The sequence below is a fragment of the Schistocerca americana genome, chromosome 8 (genome assembly GCF_021461395.2).
Source record: "Schistocerca americana isolate TAMUIC-IGC-003095 chromosome 8, iqSchAmer2.1, whole genome shotgun sequence".
NCBI lineage: Eukaryota > Metazoa > Arthropoda > Insecta > Orthoptera > Acrididae > Schistocerca > Schistocerca americana.
The window spans coordinates 133,019,567-133,035,747 of NC_060126.1; the positions used below are offsets into that span (position 1 = coordinate 133,019,567).

At 37.5% G+C, this 16,181-nt stretch overlaps 1 protein-coding gene across 2 annotated transcripts in view; it reads right to left on the reverse strand.

The window, feature by feature from the left end:
* Window positions 1-1,399: 1,399 nt before the first annotated feature.
* LOC124545013 (lebercilin) overlaps window positions 1,400-16,181 on the reverse strand; it is a 193,204-nt gene continuing 178,422 nt past the window's right edge. For both annotated transcript variants that reach the window (XM_047123789.1, XM_047123788.1), the window contains exon 9: window positions 1,400-2,689. In XM_047123789.1, coding sequence (XP_046979745.1) covers window positions 1,793-2,689 — 897 coding nt within the window. In that variant the 3' untranslated portion in view covers window positions 1,400-1,792. The remainder of the gene's footprint in view (window positions 2,690-16,181) is intronic.

The following is a 16,181-nucleotide window of genomic DNA, read 5'->3' on the forward strand; positions in this document are numbered from 1 at the left end:
TAGTGCGACCTATTTTTGAGTACTGCTCTAATTTTTGGGATAAGCACCAGATTAGATTAAAGGAAGACTTCAAAGCAATTCAGAGATGGGCTGCTACTGGTAGGTTTGAACAACATTCTGGTGTTACAGAGATGCTTGGAAACTGAAATGGGAATCACTGGAGGGAAAGCGAGGAACACTATAGAGAAAATTTTGAGAAACAGCATTTGAAGCTGACTACAGAACAATTCTACTGGCGCCAACATAAATTTTGTGTAAGGACCGTGAAGATAAGATATGTGAAATTAAGGCTCATGTGGAGGCACACAGACAGTCATTTTTCCCTCACTCTATTTATGAGTGGAAAAGAAAAGAAATGACTAGTAGTGGTACAGAGTACCATCCACCACACACCATACAGTGGCTTGTGGAGTATATATGTAAGTGTACTTCTGCCAGTACCTCATGTCCTGTCTTCCAAACTCCAGAGAAGTTCTCCAGGGAATCTTGCGGGATTAACACTCTTAGAGTGTGGTATTGTTTCCAGAATGAGTCTTCACTCTGGATCGGAATATGTGCTGATATGAAACTTCCTGGCATATTAAAACTGTATGTCAGACTAAGACTTGAACTTGGGATCTTTGCCTTTCGTGGGCACGTGCTCAACCAACTGAGCTACCCAAGCACAACTCGTGACCTATCCTCACAGCTTTACCTCTGCCAGTAGCTCATCTTCTACCATCCATGAGTCATGGTTGAGCACTTGCCTGACAAAAAGCAAAGGTCCCAGATTCGAGTCCTTGTCTGGTATAGAGATTTAATCTGCCAGGAAGTTTAATATTGACACACCCTCCACTGCAAAGTGAAAATTCGTTCTGGAATCATCTCCACTCTCCTTGAAATACTGCCAACTCTGCAACTTTTGATTATGTATATAATGTGAAAATAATTACTGAACCTAAGTGTTGCCAAAAGACTGTCACAGGTCTATGCAGTCCTTCTGAAAAATATGGAAATCACACAGTTCAGTGTTCATGGTGAATCCAATTTATTGAAAATACCTATCCAGTCCTCAAAGTTAATATCTCCATTCCTGAGGGCTAACCTGAATCCACACTGCATTTCAAGCACAATACAATGAAGCCAATAAGTCAATAACCTCAGTGACATCATAGTGATACGCTTCTAGCACAAAAGAAAAATGGAGAGTCACAAAGCCTTTACCCAGTGGCAAGCAAGACACACCAGTTTGCATAACAACTATATAGTCGGCAGAATGGTGCCTTCTGAAAAAAGTAAGTAAGTTCAAAAGTATTTATTCAGCATGTTGTTGCAAATTTATCTATGCTATCAATTTTTATAATTTATTTTAATGAACTTTTATAAATTATTATTTCATGTGGTACTGTGTAAATATATTTATTGAATTCAAGGTTGTAATATGAAACACATGCCATATTTTAAAGCCCAACAGAAATATACTATACAGACACATCAACATTAGTATTATAAATTTTCTTGCATTAATATGTATTATCACAGTGTTTTCATGTGACTAGTTACACTGAAATGAATGATTTGTAATGTATCTTTCCAAGATCGTGCACATGTAACATAGTGGGTGGGAAGTGTGCACTTATATACTGAGATATTCATTCAACTTCTTCACTACCAACTGAATATTGCTTTAAAGAGGTTTGTTCTACCTGCATTGTTTTTTTGCATCAACAAAGTGTGGGTGTATTATAACTGGCTATTCATATCAAAATATACTCTATAAACAAAGTGATTTTATCAAAAATACATAAATACTTCAAGAACTTCCAAATAACTCTCTCATCAGATTTGTTTTATTTTTAGCCCTGTCAATATCAATTTCAGTATCTTCTACGCCAATGTCTGTATGGACATCTTTCCCTTTGTCTATAGCCTCCAAAGCAGCTAACAGCTCTCCTTTCCTGAATGTACTTTGCTTCTCTTCCTCTTTTATAGGTGCATGCTGTTTGATATTTATCTCAACATTCTCTTCTTTAATTACCGTATTTTTTGATACCCTTTTTGGTCTCTCAATTGAGTTGCAAGGCTGTTGAACAGTTTCGCTTTCACCACTACATGTAATTTCAGCCAAGGAAGGTGATCTTACAAAATTATTTTCTTCCACACTGTGCTCTTCAGAGCTGTTGCTATGTGAGTGAGAGTTAGATGAAGCGGAGGTGTCGTTGAAATGTGTGTGTGCTGTGTCGTTTATATTACCATTATTGTGTGATGTTTGTATTATATTATCAGAGCAATTTTTTAGAGAATTGTCTATTAGTTGTGATGTCACTGGACTGCTGCTGTAGCTCTTTGGAGTGTGTAAACTCGACACAAATTTCAATGGCTTTTCAGAAACATTATCTGAAAATTCCTTGCTTTGATCTGAATTGTGCTGCTCAAGTGGAGAAGACACTCTACTAAGTTCATCAGTAGTGACAGTGTGCTCTTCTCGCTCTCCTACATCATCAAATAGCTCTCCACCAGACGAAACTATTGTCTGTTGTGAATCTGAGTCTGGGTCCTCCAGGATGGTTTGGTGGTCTTGATGACGCCTTCCATATTTTTGTTGCTTCAAACTATAACATGGTGTAGCTGCATTCAACTTCTTTGTTCCTGTGATCTGTAGCTGGTCCAGTTTTTCATCAGAAGATTGGGGTGTTACTTGATCTTGAACCTGCACATAAGACCAGTTTATTTATGGATACTGGGAAAGGAAATTCTTTGTTTTCAATTAACATATAGCCCTACTTAAAAACTAGAAATCATTAAGCTATACTCCACAATTTATTCTGTGCATAGGGATTGGGTTACAGAAATACCTCACGAATGGGGTGGGATTGGGATAGGGATGTATTGGGAATTGTTTGGGCACTAAACAGCATTGTCATCAGCACCCTTGTCCAAGATTTTAGTACTGTCGTATGAATAGTCTTTTCTTTTTAACACAAAAAGCAAAGACCATACAAGTACAACCACAGATGTAAAAAAAATCACAAACATTAGGAGAAGGTAGGGGGAGCTTCTCATTAACTCATGTTAACAATCAAATTAAAAAGACTGCCTGTTGGCAAATAAGCAAATTATAATTGAAATCAGGTATAATGTAATTTAATTGTTGTTTGCTGAGGGTTTCATTAAAGAGGTATGCTTGCGTGCTTATCAGCCCTAAGCTATGACTGGCCGATTAGTCCGGTTTCCTGGCCAGTAAGTTCGAGTTAATGACTAATGTGTTCCCTCAAGTTACACACAGTATTGTTTAGGAGGGGATGAGCAAATTGGAAGTCAACTGAAGGAAGCAGAGGGGATAATCATTGACCAGAGCGTATTTGGACAGCAGTATACAGACAACCATCCCTTTGGGCAATACTGGAAAAATTTGTTGCAAATTTTCTTTGAATGTAAGGCTGTTCCTGCAGACCATAGTGCTGGCGAAGCAAGCCCGCCAGCTCACCTAAAATAGCTGCCAATAAGAAACACAGAATGGTGTCATGGGAGAACAGCTCGCTTTCTCTGCCACCTCTGACCTGGATACATATTCCTTCTCCCTACTCCACTGTAACATTATCATAATGGTTCCTCCAGTTTGCCATCTGGCTACATTCCTTGAGAGAAGCTACACAGCAGGAGTGGTGCATTTCCTATGATTATCTGTGTTACTATCATAGGAGGTGGTGGGGAAAAAACATGGCAATCATTTGAAAAAAGGCCAGCTGGCGAACACTGACACAATGAGTTCAAGTATATTTTCATACTTTGACATTTACAGAGGTTAATGAATTTTTCTTGACAAAATGCTTCATCTGAGAATACTATTCTATTTGTGACTAGAAAACGAATTATTTCTAGATAAGTTGGAACTTAGTTCATATATGTGGCTGTTTTTTGAAAGAGCAGAGTGTAGTAACACGGTTCACGTTTTACGTCGCACTTCAGAGTAGACCGGGAACTGTCTCATAGGCATGCCCGATGTGAACTGACTGGGCACGGCCTGTGCTGCCTGAGTTGTTGTTGTTCCGCTGGCAGAGGTCACGGCCGAATTCTCGCGTGCCCTCTGGTGGACGGGACTCTATTTGCGGCAACTACCGTCCGTGACGCGCTGTGTCGATGTGCGCCTCCCGCGATCTTTCTGGTGGCTACTGCACAGAGGATCTAAAACAAGTAAGGTGTATAGTGTGTGTGTGTGTGTGTGTGTGTGTGTGTGTGTGTGTGTGTGAGAGATTTTGTTACATATAGGTTTTATACTGATGGTCTTGTGGTGGATCAACTGAGAACCAACTAGAATGTTATGCTTCCCATGAGAATAAAATGCTTTGCTGAGATAGGAGATGCTCAATTAATAGTGACATGCCCCTTCAAGGATTTGAATAAGAGTATACAGGAACTGAATGTGCAGAACAAGCATATTGGGATATGTACTGAAGTTCATTTAATTTATGTGACTTGTAAAATATTTATGGAATCAAATATTTTTAATCTGTAAATGTGTTTTTCAGTGTACAATCATTTTTACTATTGAAAAATTGGCCGGTGCTGTACTGAGTTTAAGGAGAATGTCAAGAAATGCATAAAGATCAGTAGAACTCATTGGAAACTATGTTTAAGAAACCAAACAACAGCACAATTCGATTTGGAGAAAGGAATTCATACTGTCATCTTAGTGGTTACTAAAGTCACAAAAACGTGCCAGTGTTTTTTATGAGCTTATTCTGACTATTCACAAAGGAAAAATACTCCTCAATTTTGTAGCATAAAATACATTTAAAATGAAAAGAGATTGGTATTCGAGGAAGTGATGTTGCCTTGACACTAAAGAGACTGGATGTTCAACATTGCTATTTAACGAGAGAAAGCTGGAGCCTCTAAAATGGCGTTGACCCTCCACTTCCAGAAAAATCATTCAGCAGCCAGTGCTTCCACAAAACATATTGAGCATTATTCATCAGAGGAATGAGTATATCCAGAAGGCATCCCCACAAAAATAATGGATAATGATGAATACATTCATAATTCAGCTGATAAAGCAAAGCTATGTGGAGTATTATAAAATAAAAAAGTAACAAACCCCTTAAAAGTAGCCAACACATTTAACAACTTTTTTGCAGGTGTTGCTGATAATACAATAAAATCAAACTTAAATAAGAATACCCAAGCCAGTGAATCCATACTATTATATAAAGACAAGTTGTTGTTACCAAAATTCTCTAAAAACAGTTGACCAATTTACTTCACATTTTTGCACGATGCTCTAATGAACAATCAGATGGACACAGGCTGTAATTTGTTTTAATATATATGTGCAATATAGGGTGACATAGCAGTCTGTTAACATTTGAAAATGCACTAATTCACAGACTAATGTAGGCAGAGAAGTAAAAATTGACACATGCACAAAATGATATGGGGTTTTATTGAAACCAAAAATTATTGCAAAAACTGGCCAAGATGGCACTGGAAAGCAGTACGTCAGTGATGCTGCATGATATCTACAGATAAAATGACCTGTAGTGAGAGAGGGCGTCAGATCATCCCTAGCCTGGCTGATAAACACCTGCTGGAAAGTATGTCTTTTAGGAAGGATGATGCTTCACCTCATACTGCTTCATGTGTGAAAGAGTTCTTGCGCACATCGTTTAGTGAAGATCGCCTACTAAGCCACCATGTCCGTCAGGTTTGGCCTCCCTCGTACCCAGACCTCAATCTGTATGATTGTTGGTTGTGGGGTTACCTGAAGTTGCAAAAGTTACCACGATCATCTGACCTCATTAAGTATGCTAAAAGACATCTGACAGAAATTTCTCATCATGCCAATTGATATGATTTACATTGCTTTTCACAACATTGTCTCTCGACTACAGGCATTGATGAATGACGGCCAACATGCTGAACATTTGTTATAAAGAACATCCACTTTGCTCAAATAAATTGGTATGCTAATTATTGCTTTTGTATGATATGAAACCAATCTGTTGGTCATTTTGTGCACTTTTTTGGGTTCAATAAAACCCCGTCATTGCAAGCATGTGTGTTAATTTTTACCCCTCTACCTACATTATTCCATGAAGTACTGATTTTCAAATTGTAACGAACTTTTGGGTCACTCTGCATATACAGGTGAAACACTGTTACCAAACATTAAAAAAATCTCACAATACTGTAATGAACATTCATATGGACACAGGCAATAAACTATAATTCATAAATACATATGTAATATATAAATGGGAAATGCTGTTACCTAAAATCTCAAGTTCCTGACCGATTTTTTTCAATTTTTACAGAGTACTCTACTTAATATTAAGACCAAGATAGGCTACATATTTTTTTAATGTTTATACTATATAAATGGGAAACACTGTTAAAAATTCTCAAAAAGTTCTTGAATTGACATAGACTACACATATTTTTGAATGACAATGTCAAAGTTCTATGTTAAGACTGACTATGAAAACGAAATCTGACAGACAGGCTACATATTTTTTTAATTTTTATACTATATAAATTGGAAACACTGTTCAAAATTCTCAAAAAGGTCTTGAAGTGACATAGACTACACATATTTTTGAATGACAATGTCAAAGTTCTATGTTAAGACTGACTATGAAAAAGAAATCGCTGTGATGTGCTTTAAAAATGTAGCGGTTTAGTGTTCTTTCTTGTAGTCAGTTTCAAGTACAATAGCAAGATATGTAAATAATTAAACAAATTGTTCTTTCTCCTTATACAAAATTTCAAACAAATATTGTACACACAAAGATGTGCTGTTCTGTTTCCTTCCTTGCCATCTGTTTTACAGAAAACTGGAAAGGTGTATTTATTGCTTACGGCATAGTCCATATCAAATCAGACAGGCTAGGAAAAAATTTAACGTTCATAGTCTCGGATATTATTGAATTTAGCATATGTTAAAATGAAGGACTAAGTAAGGAACACATATCTTTTCTTGTTTTCTCCAAAAAAAAGTTCTCCTCTGAGATACAGCCCTCCAAAGATAACACTGTGCATACCATTTTGAAGATGTGAATCTCGGAAATTTTTTTAAAATGCTGTATATCTGGAACAGTTCTAGATATTTTGTGATTACAAAGAAATCCTCCATTTGGACTTATCTGTCAAAGTTCTTTTACTGTAGCATTCTGAAATGTTTTTACAATTTATGGAATTTATAAAAAATGCCAATCCATGAAATTTTTATTTTTTTTCTGTTGATTAGTACCATATAGTCCTACATTCCCTGAAAAGGAGAGGTTACACTTTTAGGTTGAACAGGTTTTATAAACAATTGAAATTTTTGCCACACATAAAACCTGTTTTATTACCATATTATCACATAAAAGGCTCATAAAAATCAAAACCTAGCCTTATTTAAAATAATTTTAGTTTTGAAAGATGAATAAGAGACTCATTTTTCAAGCATTTTAAATGGTTCCAAAATGTATTTGAAATGTCCAAAGACTTAAAGGTTTCAATTTATACTACTTCTGTGCACTCTGTTTTGTACTGAAACTAGCCAGTCAATGAACTAATAATGTGTTCGACTGCTTCAGTATCTTCCTATGATGTAGAGTGATGCCTTCCTGTTGAACCAAGAGGAACTGGAGCATTCACAATTGTCAAAACATTGTCAACAGGAAGTGAGCACAGATGGCATTGTTGCTGTCCTTCAGCTGGAAACCTCTACCCAGTTCACTACAATTTCATTTAACTCATAACTGGTGTCTATAATATCTGCAATCCGCCAATCACAAGTCATACACACAAGCCACAAACATCCCCCTTCTCAGGTTGTGAATAAGAATATTATCCTGCTGTTTCTGAGGTATTAGCTGAATGAATTAAAAGTCTTCTTTCTTGCTCTTTAAAGTCTGTGCAATATGAGTTCGCCCATCATTTTGAGTCCAAAATTGTGTCTTCTGAATTCCTTTTACAGGAATAGTTTGTTTGGACCATTCTTTTTTCTGCTCACAGAATTCTTCGATTTCCTCTTTGGGCAAAAGAATGAGGGATGTGGATGTGTAAGATTTAATGATGCTTGTAAAATCCTCAGCATTCTGAATTGCAGCTGTATTTGGTATGGAAAGATTATGTTTTGTAGCATGGTCCTTCAGCAGGTCTCCTACACCGTCACAAGACCCTCCCCAAGACCAGTAACACTGTATACCCAGTCAGTCAGCACAAGCGACTTACTCAAATCCAAAAACTGGTAACCATTTTTAAAATGACTAGTAGCACCATCAGATATAATGATGATCTTCTTTGCACCTGTTTGCAGTTGAAGAATTTTGCGCACTGCTAGCAAAGCATGTGCTGAGTCATGTCCTGTGTCATCACTTATATCTGCAACACTTGTGATCTTGTTTTGAAAATATGTCACCCCTGTAAAAATTGAAACCTGGTCATTACTCCAATGATACCCTTGTACTTCTTGTGGGAGAGTCACAGACCAGTTCTCAGCAAAATCACAGTGAAGCACTAAACATAGTTCTTCAGACTGTACACACCCGTACACTTCTGCAATTTGTTGTTGTTGCCATTTCTTCAGATGCTGTTGTGTTACTGCTTTCACTAACCATTTATTAAGTTCATCAATGAAACTGTCAAAGGCAATAGTTTCCTTAATTAGTTTATTTTTCTCCCAAGTCGCCTATGTAATTTCTGCAGAGTTATCTGCTATGTGTTTCAGGCCAAGTGTCTGTAAAGACAGTCTTCCCTTTCCAGGGTGTCACCACATTCTTGAAACAAAGAAGTCTCTCACTTTACAACACAAACTACTAGAGTGCGCGTCATTTACGAAGGCGGCCGAGTTTAGGTTCGTTCTGCGCATCTGTCATCACAAAACACAGTCAGCCAATGAACAGAGAACGACGTTGCCAGATCTCAACTGCAGTGCAGAGCACGGACGAGTGTCTTCAGTTTTAGAAACGTTAAGTCATAAAGAAAGTAATTGAACAAAAGCAATGTCTTGATAGCAGACATTCTATAAAAGAAAGTTTGCAAAAGGCATTCTTTATACCAACTGCTTCATATTCTATAAATTAATTAAACCAAACAAGCAATAAGCCTCCAAATTCAGGCAATAGCAAGGAAATTCTTCTCACTAACCGCTTTTTCGCAATAAAGAACAGTGGTAATTGTTTATTTCCTATTGTACTTCGACGAAATGTGAGTAATTCATAGTCATGCCAACAGTGTTTGTTGGTATTTTGCGTGATTCTTTAAGGAACTCCAGGCATTCTGTTGAACGCTGAGCTGCGTTAGTATAATGGTTATTATATTAGGCTGCTACGCAAAAGGTTCAGAGTTCAAATCTTGTTCAATGCTTAGTATTTTCTTTATTTAAAAACAATATCGAAGTGTCTTACTTCATGAATTTTATTCGTTTGAATGTAACTTTTTGAAATTTCTAGTGGTAACTAAAATCGACCATACAGAAAGTATATGCTGTGGACTTTTACCTCTGCAAACTCTTCAAAATTTCGTGCAATGGTTTACTACATTTAATGCTGCACAGTAACTGCGTTGAACATCGAAACAAAATTAAGTCATTTATGGGGGGGGAGGTATCACTCAATAAGATGTGTAAAAATCAAATTTTTGGGCCAAATAGTTTTTGTGAAATCGAATGACAAGTGTGTCAAAGCAGTCGGAACACCATGTGTCTGCACAGGCGAGCAGTGCAGTGTTGACAAAATCGCGCACAGCACGGAATGCGGGGAGCACATCTCTGACGCAGCAAAAGTATTAATGCGGCCGTGGTGGCTTTACTTCATAAACTGCGCGCTATCCCCTAACTATACTATACTATGGCACTGCTTCTCTTGGCACGTGCAACTGGCAACGCACCAATCTCCCGCATCTGGGCGGGCATGCACGAGCTGCCAAGATAAAAGAATTGAACTATAATGACTTCACACGGCCAACAAAAGTGACATGTCACGTGCTCCACTAAGTTCTTCAAAGTTACCACACAAAGTTCAAAATTCGCGCAGTACACACATAAACAGACATCTCTAGGTGGGTGTGAAACTACCCAATTAGGTCGTAGTGCATAAATTTTGATCTTCCAATATGTGAAGTTGTATAGTTGCTCTTATAAATTGCAAAAGTTTCTTTAATACTGTGAGTCATGTACCTCGTCACTTTCACAACTTTTTGACCTTCAACTGTTACAGTTAAGAGTTTTTTTTCTGTTGGCACTCTGGCGAGAACAGTCCCATTTACCTTCTAGATAAAATGACTGCACTATTTGAACTTGAGCTGTTTCCACAGGATGACCATAAAAGGGACCTGGTCTTCCAAGGACTCCTTTTACAGACCTCACATTTCTTGATTTGTCTACCATGTACTTTGATACTGATGGAACGTGGTTCAAAATTGTTTTCTTTGAAAATTTCGCTGGAATCATAGTTAAAATTTGAACCTTTTCACTCTAGGATGCACAATATTCAACAGCTGAATTGATATTTGTGAAAAATTTCTGGTAAAAGGTGCAAGAATGCTTTGATTCATTTTCTTCTGAAGATGGAATTTCTACTTTGAAGAGTGTGGTCAGTTTTGCTGTAGTGTATTCACCCATAGCTTTAATAATTTCTCTGCACTTTCTTGATGCATAGAGCTTATAACTCGACTTCACTGACCACGGATTCTCAACACGACTAACATCTATCTCTATAGTTTACGGATTCAGGGTATTTAATTCTTCCTCTATTGATGCAAAATCTGCATCGTCTGGGCCACGGGTGGCTTCACCTTGTTCAGATATTATCATTGTTGTTATTCTGTCAAAACATTTTGAACACAAAAAGTCGTCACTGGAAACATCTTCACTTTGAAACAGAGCATTCAAATGTGAACACTTATTTCCAACCTGAACACAGTCTTATGTATCACTCTTTTACGAGTATGCAAACTGTCAGCACAATTCACTTTCCTGTCGCCCCAGTCAGAAGACATTTCAAACAGTCCTTTTCACAAAACACAGTGCAACTGTGTCAACTGGCAAATTCCTCACGAAAACATACAACTCCCTGGGTGGTCTCAGATTTCTTAGAAGCTTCTTCAGTAAACAAATTAGCACTGAACAACTACAATACAGAAACCTGAGATGAAAAACCATGACAAAGAAACTGACAAAAAACTACAACAAAGTGTAAGAAATATCTGCAACAATGAAAGTGCAAAGAAATAACAGCAACAAAGAAAGTGATAAGAAATAACTGCAACAAAGACAATAGTAATAAACATTGTAACAAAGAAATTAGTAAGAAACAACTTCAGTGAAGACACACATTACTGCTGAAAGTTAAAAAAATGATTTTTTAAAATAAAACCTGTCCAAACTAAAAAGTGGAAGCTCTCCTTTACAGAGAATATAGTACTACATGGTACTAATCAACATAAAAAAAATCTAACTTTTCTGGATAGGCATGTTTGAAAAAAATGTTTTTTCTGTAAATTATAAAAAAAATTCAAAATGCGACTGTAAAAGAACTTATTATGTCCACACGGAGGATACCATTGTAATCATAAAGCAATTATCTTTCAAATAAAAAAAAACCTTCTCTATAACTGTTACAGAGATACAGCATTTTAAAAAATTTTCCAAAATTCCCATCTTCAATATGGTATTTGCTGTGTCATCTTTGGAGGCCTGAATCTTGAGGCAGGAAATTTTTTGGAGACAAAATAAATAAATAAATAAAAATAAATAAATAACATGTTTCTTACTTAGTCCTGACTTTTAACATATGCTAAATTAGATAACATTCGAGACTATAAAGGTAGCCCTCTGCCTAAAGTGATACAGATTGTGCCTTACAGACTTCTGATTAGAATTGGCCCACTACCACATGATCTGAATTGTCTGAAACTATGTAATACCCTATCCATTTGCAGATTAAAACTGTGCAAACTACTGTCACTGAAGCTACTATCCTCACAAATTCGGCAGCTGGAGAGGTCTCTCTCATACCTGTACTGATGATTCAAACTGATTTACCCATTCATTTTAAATGAATTAGTTTCCAATGAAGGTTGGTTGGCTGGTTTGGGGGGGTGGGGTGGGGACTAAGCAGCGAAGTCATCGGTACCATTGGACTAGGAAGGATTTTGTTTGCAATAACAGTAAACAAGGCTCAAGATCAGACAGAGGAGTAAGAGGCTGGGGGGAGGGGGTCGTGGAGGGGGATGAACATAGATGGGGTGGGTGGGTGGAGGAGATGGATAGAGGCGGGGGGAGGTGATCAACAAAGAGAGGGGAGGAGGGCAAGGGTAGAGAGAGGGGGACAAGGAGTTTGGGTTTGCTACTATTTTATAAGTGAATGTAGGGGGACAATGCATATCAGCTCTGTCTCACAGAATGAAGTAGTGAAAGCAATAAAAGGACTAAAAAATTCCAGCTTTGCAGGCACTGATGATGTCCCTGCAACAGTCTTATAGGAGAGTGCACCAAACCTAATTGAAATACTTACACACTTTCCATTATGTATTGAAAACATCTAAGATTATTCCAATACATAAAAAACTGTGAGAGGAATACTGTAAATAACAATTTCCTCTTGCATTTCAAAAGTATCAGAAAAAGTTGTGTGTGACAACTTAAGAAATTTGTAAATAAAAACGAAATCCTATGTAATGAACAAAATGTATTCAGAGATAAGGAGATCAACAACAGCAGCCATTTATGAGTGCATCAATTACATACTAAGCCTGACAGACATGAAACAGGAATCAATAGGAGTGTTCATTGACCTATAGAAAGCTAGATTCTGCTGTCAAAGCTTGAAAAATACGGCAGTCGATGTCCACCAATGGATCAGTTCCTCCCTAAGCAATCTTAAGCAAGCAGTGTGCATCAAGCACACAAATGTCAACCTGAAAACAGTTTCTGTACACTTGTCATACAACAAACATACAACAAAACAAACAAACAAACAGTGTACCCCAACGATCAGTAATGGGACATCTTCTACTCTTTCTGAACATAAATTATCTAAGCTTAAATGTGGATGCTCATAAAACAATCATATTCGCAGATGACACTACAATTCTGTCAAAAGGGAAAAGTAAGGAAGAATTAAAGCAACCAGTAAACACTGTCACAAAACAACTTACACCTTATAATAAATAATAAACTATTGCACTAAAATTGCACAATGCTTCAAACAAGGATATGTACATCCCATCTGTCTCCATCATTGATGAACCATGTGATATTGGTATGGAAAAGAAATTCTTAGGACTATGGCTGCAAAGCAATGTAAAATGGAATAAACGTACTGAATACATTAATATGAAACTGAGCAAGACATGCTACCTTCGTTGCTCATTAAAATCCTGCTGTAGTGATAGATGAGTAATGAACCCATTTCAGGCCTACTTTCATTCTCACCTTAAATATGGGGTCACTTTCTTGGCAAACTCTAAAGCAGCTAACAGCACTTTTGAACTACAAAAAAGAGCCATTAGAATCAGGTTTGGATGCAAACCTTGACACTCATGTAAACCCCTACATAAATCTCTGGTACTGCTCCTTTACCATGTATCTAGATTATGGAAACACTTATGTTCTTTAAAATAAATGGATAGGTAACGCCTGCAAATTACAGAAATACTGTGAGATCCATAATCACTTTACTAGACAAAACAAAAACATATATACAACCCAAATCAAAACAACGCTGTGTCAAAATGGTACTTTTCACATGCGAGTTATTAGATTTGGAAAATCTATGCCAAGCCTTCTTAAATATATCCTTAATCCATTGCAATGGGTGACAATAGCATCACATTAGTCAAAACTTCAACACAAGCTTTGTTTCATGTTCAGTACTAACTAAGTCTGTGCATAGAGCAGCGCAGAGAGTGTCTACTGTAATTTATCAAATGAATAAATAAAATGCAGGCTGGCAATAGCAAGAAAAGGGAGTCTGAACAGAGAAATTTGTTAATATCTGATATAAACTACACTACTGATAAGTTTTTTCTGGAAGTATTTGTCTGAAGTGAAAGGTAGATGATTAGTAGTGTAGACAAGACTAGAATGGAAGCTTTAGAAATAGGGTGGTAGAAAAGAGTGCTGAGGATCAGATGGATCTAGATCAAATAACTAATGAAGATACAGTGAAAATAACTGGGGAGAAAAATACACAATGCGACAATTTGGCAGCTAAAGATTGGATCAGCTGATGGGCACATACTGAGATATCACGGAATAGTCAAATTGGTAATGGAGGAAAGTGTGAGACATAAAAATTTTAGAGCGAAATTAAGGCTTGACAACAGTAAGCAGATTCAAGGAGATGTAGATCATAATAATTATTCTGATATGAAGAGGTTTGCATGGGACAGGCTAGCATAGAAAACTGCATTAAACTAGTCTTCAGACTTAAGATCACAACAAATATCTCATTCACGTATACGAGGGTAATCCCAAAAGTAAAGTCTCCTATTTTCTTATAAGTACATAGACCTGTTTATTTCTACAAAGATTTATGTCAGTTTACAGTTTGAACATTTAGCTATTTTTCAACACAATCACCATTTCTGTTGACGCATTTTTATATACACTATGGCAGTTTCTGTATGTCCATGTCATACCAGCTCACCGCCATGCTGTTCAGAAAGTTATGAACCTCTTCTTTCACCTCGTCGTCGGAGCTGAATCGCTTTCCGGCCAACTGTCCTTTTAACTTAGTGAACAGGTGATAGTCACTGGGTGCCAAGTCAGGACTATAGGGTGGGTGAGTGATCATGTTCCGCTAAAACTGTTGCAGGAGAGCAACAGTTTGACGGGCGATGTGTGGGCGAGCACTGTCATGAAGAATGTGTACGCCCTTTCTCAACATTCCTCGTCTCCGGTTCTGAATTGCCTGTTTGAGTTTATTCAGAGTCTCACAGTACCTGTCTGTGTTAATTGTGGTCCCAGTCGACCAGCAATACCCCTTTCTCATCCCAAAAAATGGTTGTCATGACTTTACCTTACCGGCAGACTGTGTTTGTTTGAAGTTCCACAGTTTGGCGAAGAAGGATGCCGCCACTGGTGTGATTGTTGCTTGGTTTCAGGTGTAAAGTGGTATGCCCAGGTTTCGTAACCCGTGACAATTGAGTCCAGAAAGTTGTCCTGTTCGACTGCAAGGCGGTGAAGAAATGCGCAGTCAGTCAGCATGCATGGCACCCATCTTGCACACACCTTCCAGTAGTTCTATGTTTTCGTTAAAATTCTGTGAGCGGTGCTTTGGGAAACCACAGGAACCAATGTGCAGAAATAATCCAGGATGATCCGCCGATCTTCACACATGCTTTGATCAACCTTCAACACTGTCTCCTCAGAAATTGATGGTCTCTCACTCCTCTGTTTGTTGTGAATTTCGGTCCAACCAGCTGCAAACAACCTACACCACTTACAAATATTTTTGACATCCATGCACAACTCACCATACACTTCCATCAATTGGCAATGGATTTCAATCGCCACAGTGCACTTTGCATTCAAAAACCGAATAACTGCGCACAATTCGCACTTGGTGGTAACATCCAATGGGAGCTCCATTCTCAATGGCTGCAAGCCAAGGCTGAGTGCCTTAGTGCGGCATACACATGTTTACAAACAGCACATGAAGCACTCTCCATAACAATTAACAATGTGACCAACTGCCACAAAAACAGAGTTATGTAATGATTTACAAAAAAAAAAAAAAAAAAAAAAAAAGGGAGACCTTACTTTTGGGATTACCCTTGTAAAAGACATCCTTCCTTCAAATCATTAAAATTTCATCACAGTATAAATATATAATATGCCAAATATATGACACTTATCAAGTAAGCATGTCAACATACACCGAATGAAATCAAAGATGTGCTGCAGGAAAATAGCAGGTCACTATAGTCCATGTGAAAGAGTAATGGAGATTCTCAGGAAACTTAATTGGTTTTCTTAATGGGGAAAATGACATAGTTTATGCAAACATCTGTTGGTCTTATTTAGACAGCCTGTATTCCATGAAGACTGTGTAACCATTTTGCTGCCACCATCATTTATTTTCCACTGCGAGAATAAGATGAGAACAAGTGAGCAACAGAGCTTTTTTTCCTTACTCACTATGTGAATGGAGTAGGGCAGAACACTGTTACTAATGAAGCAAGGAACTCTTCAGTGTGCTCTGTCTAGT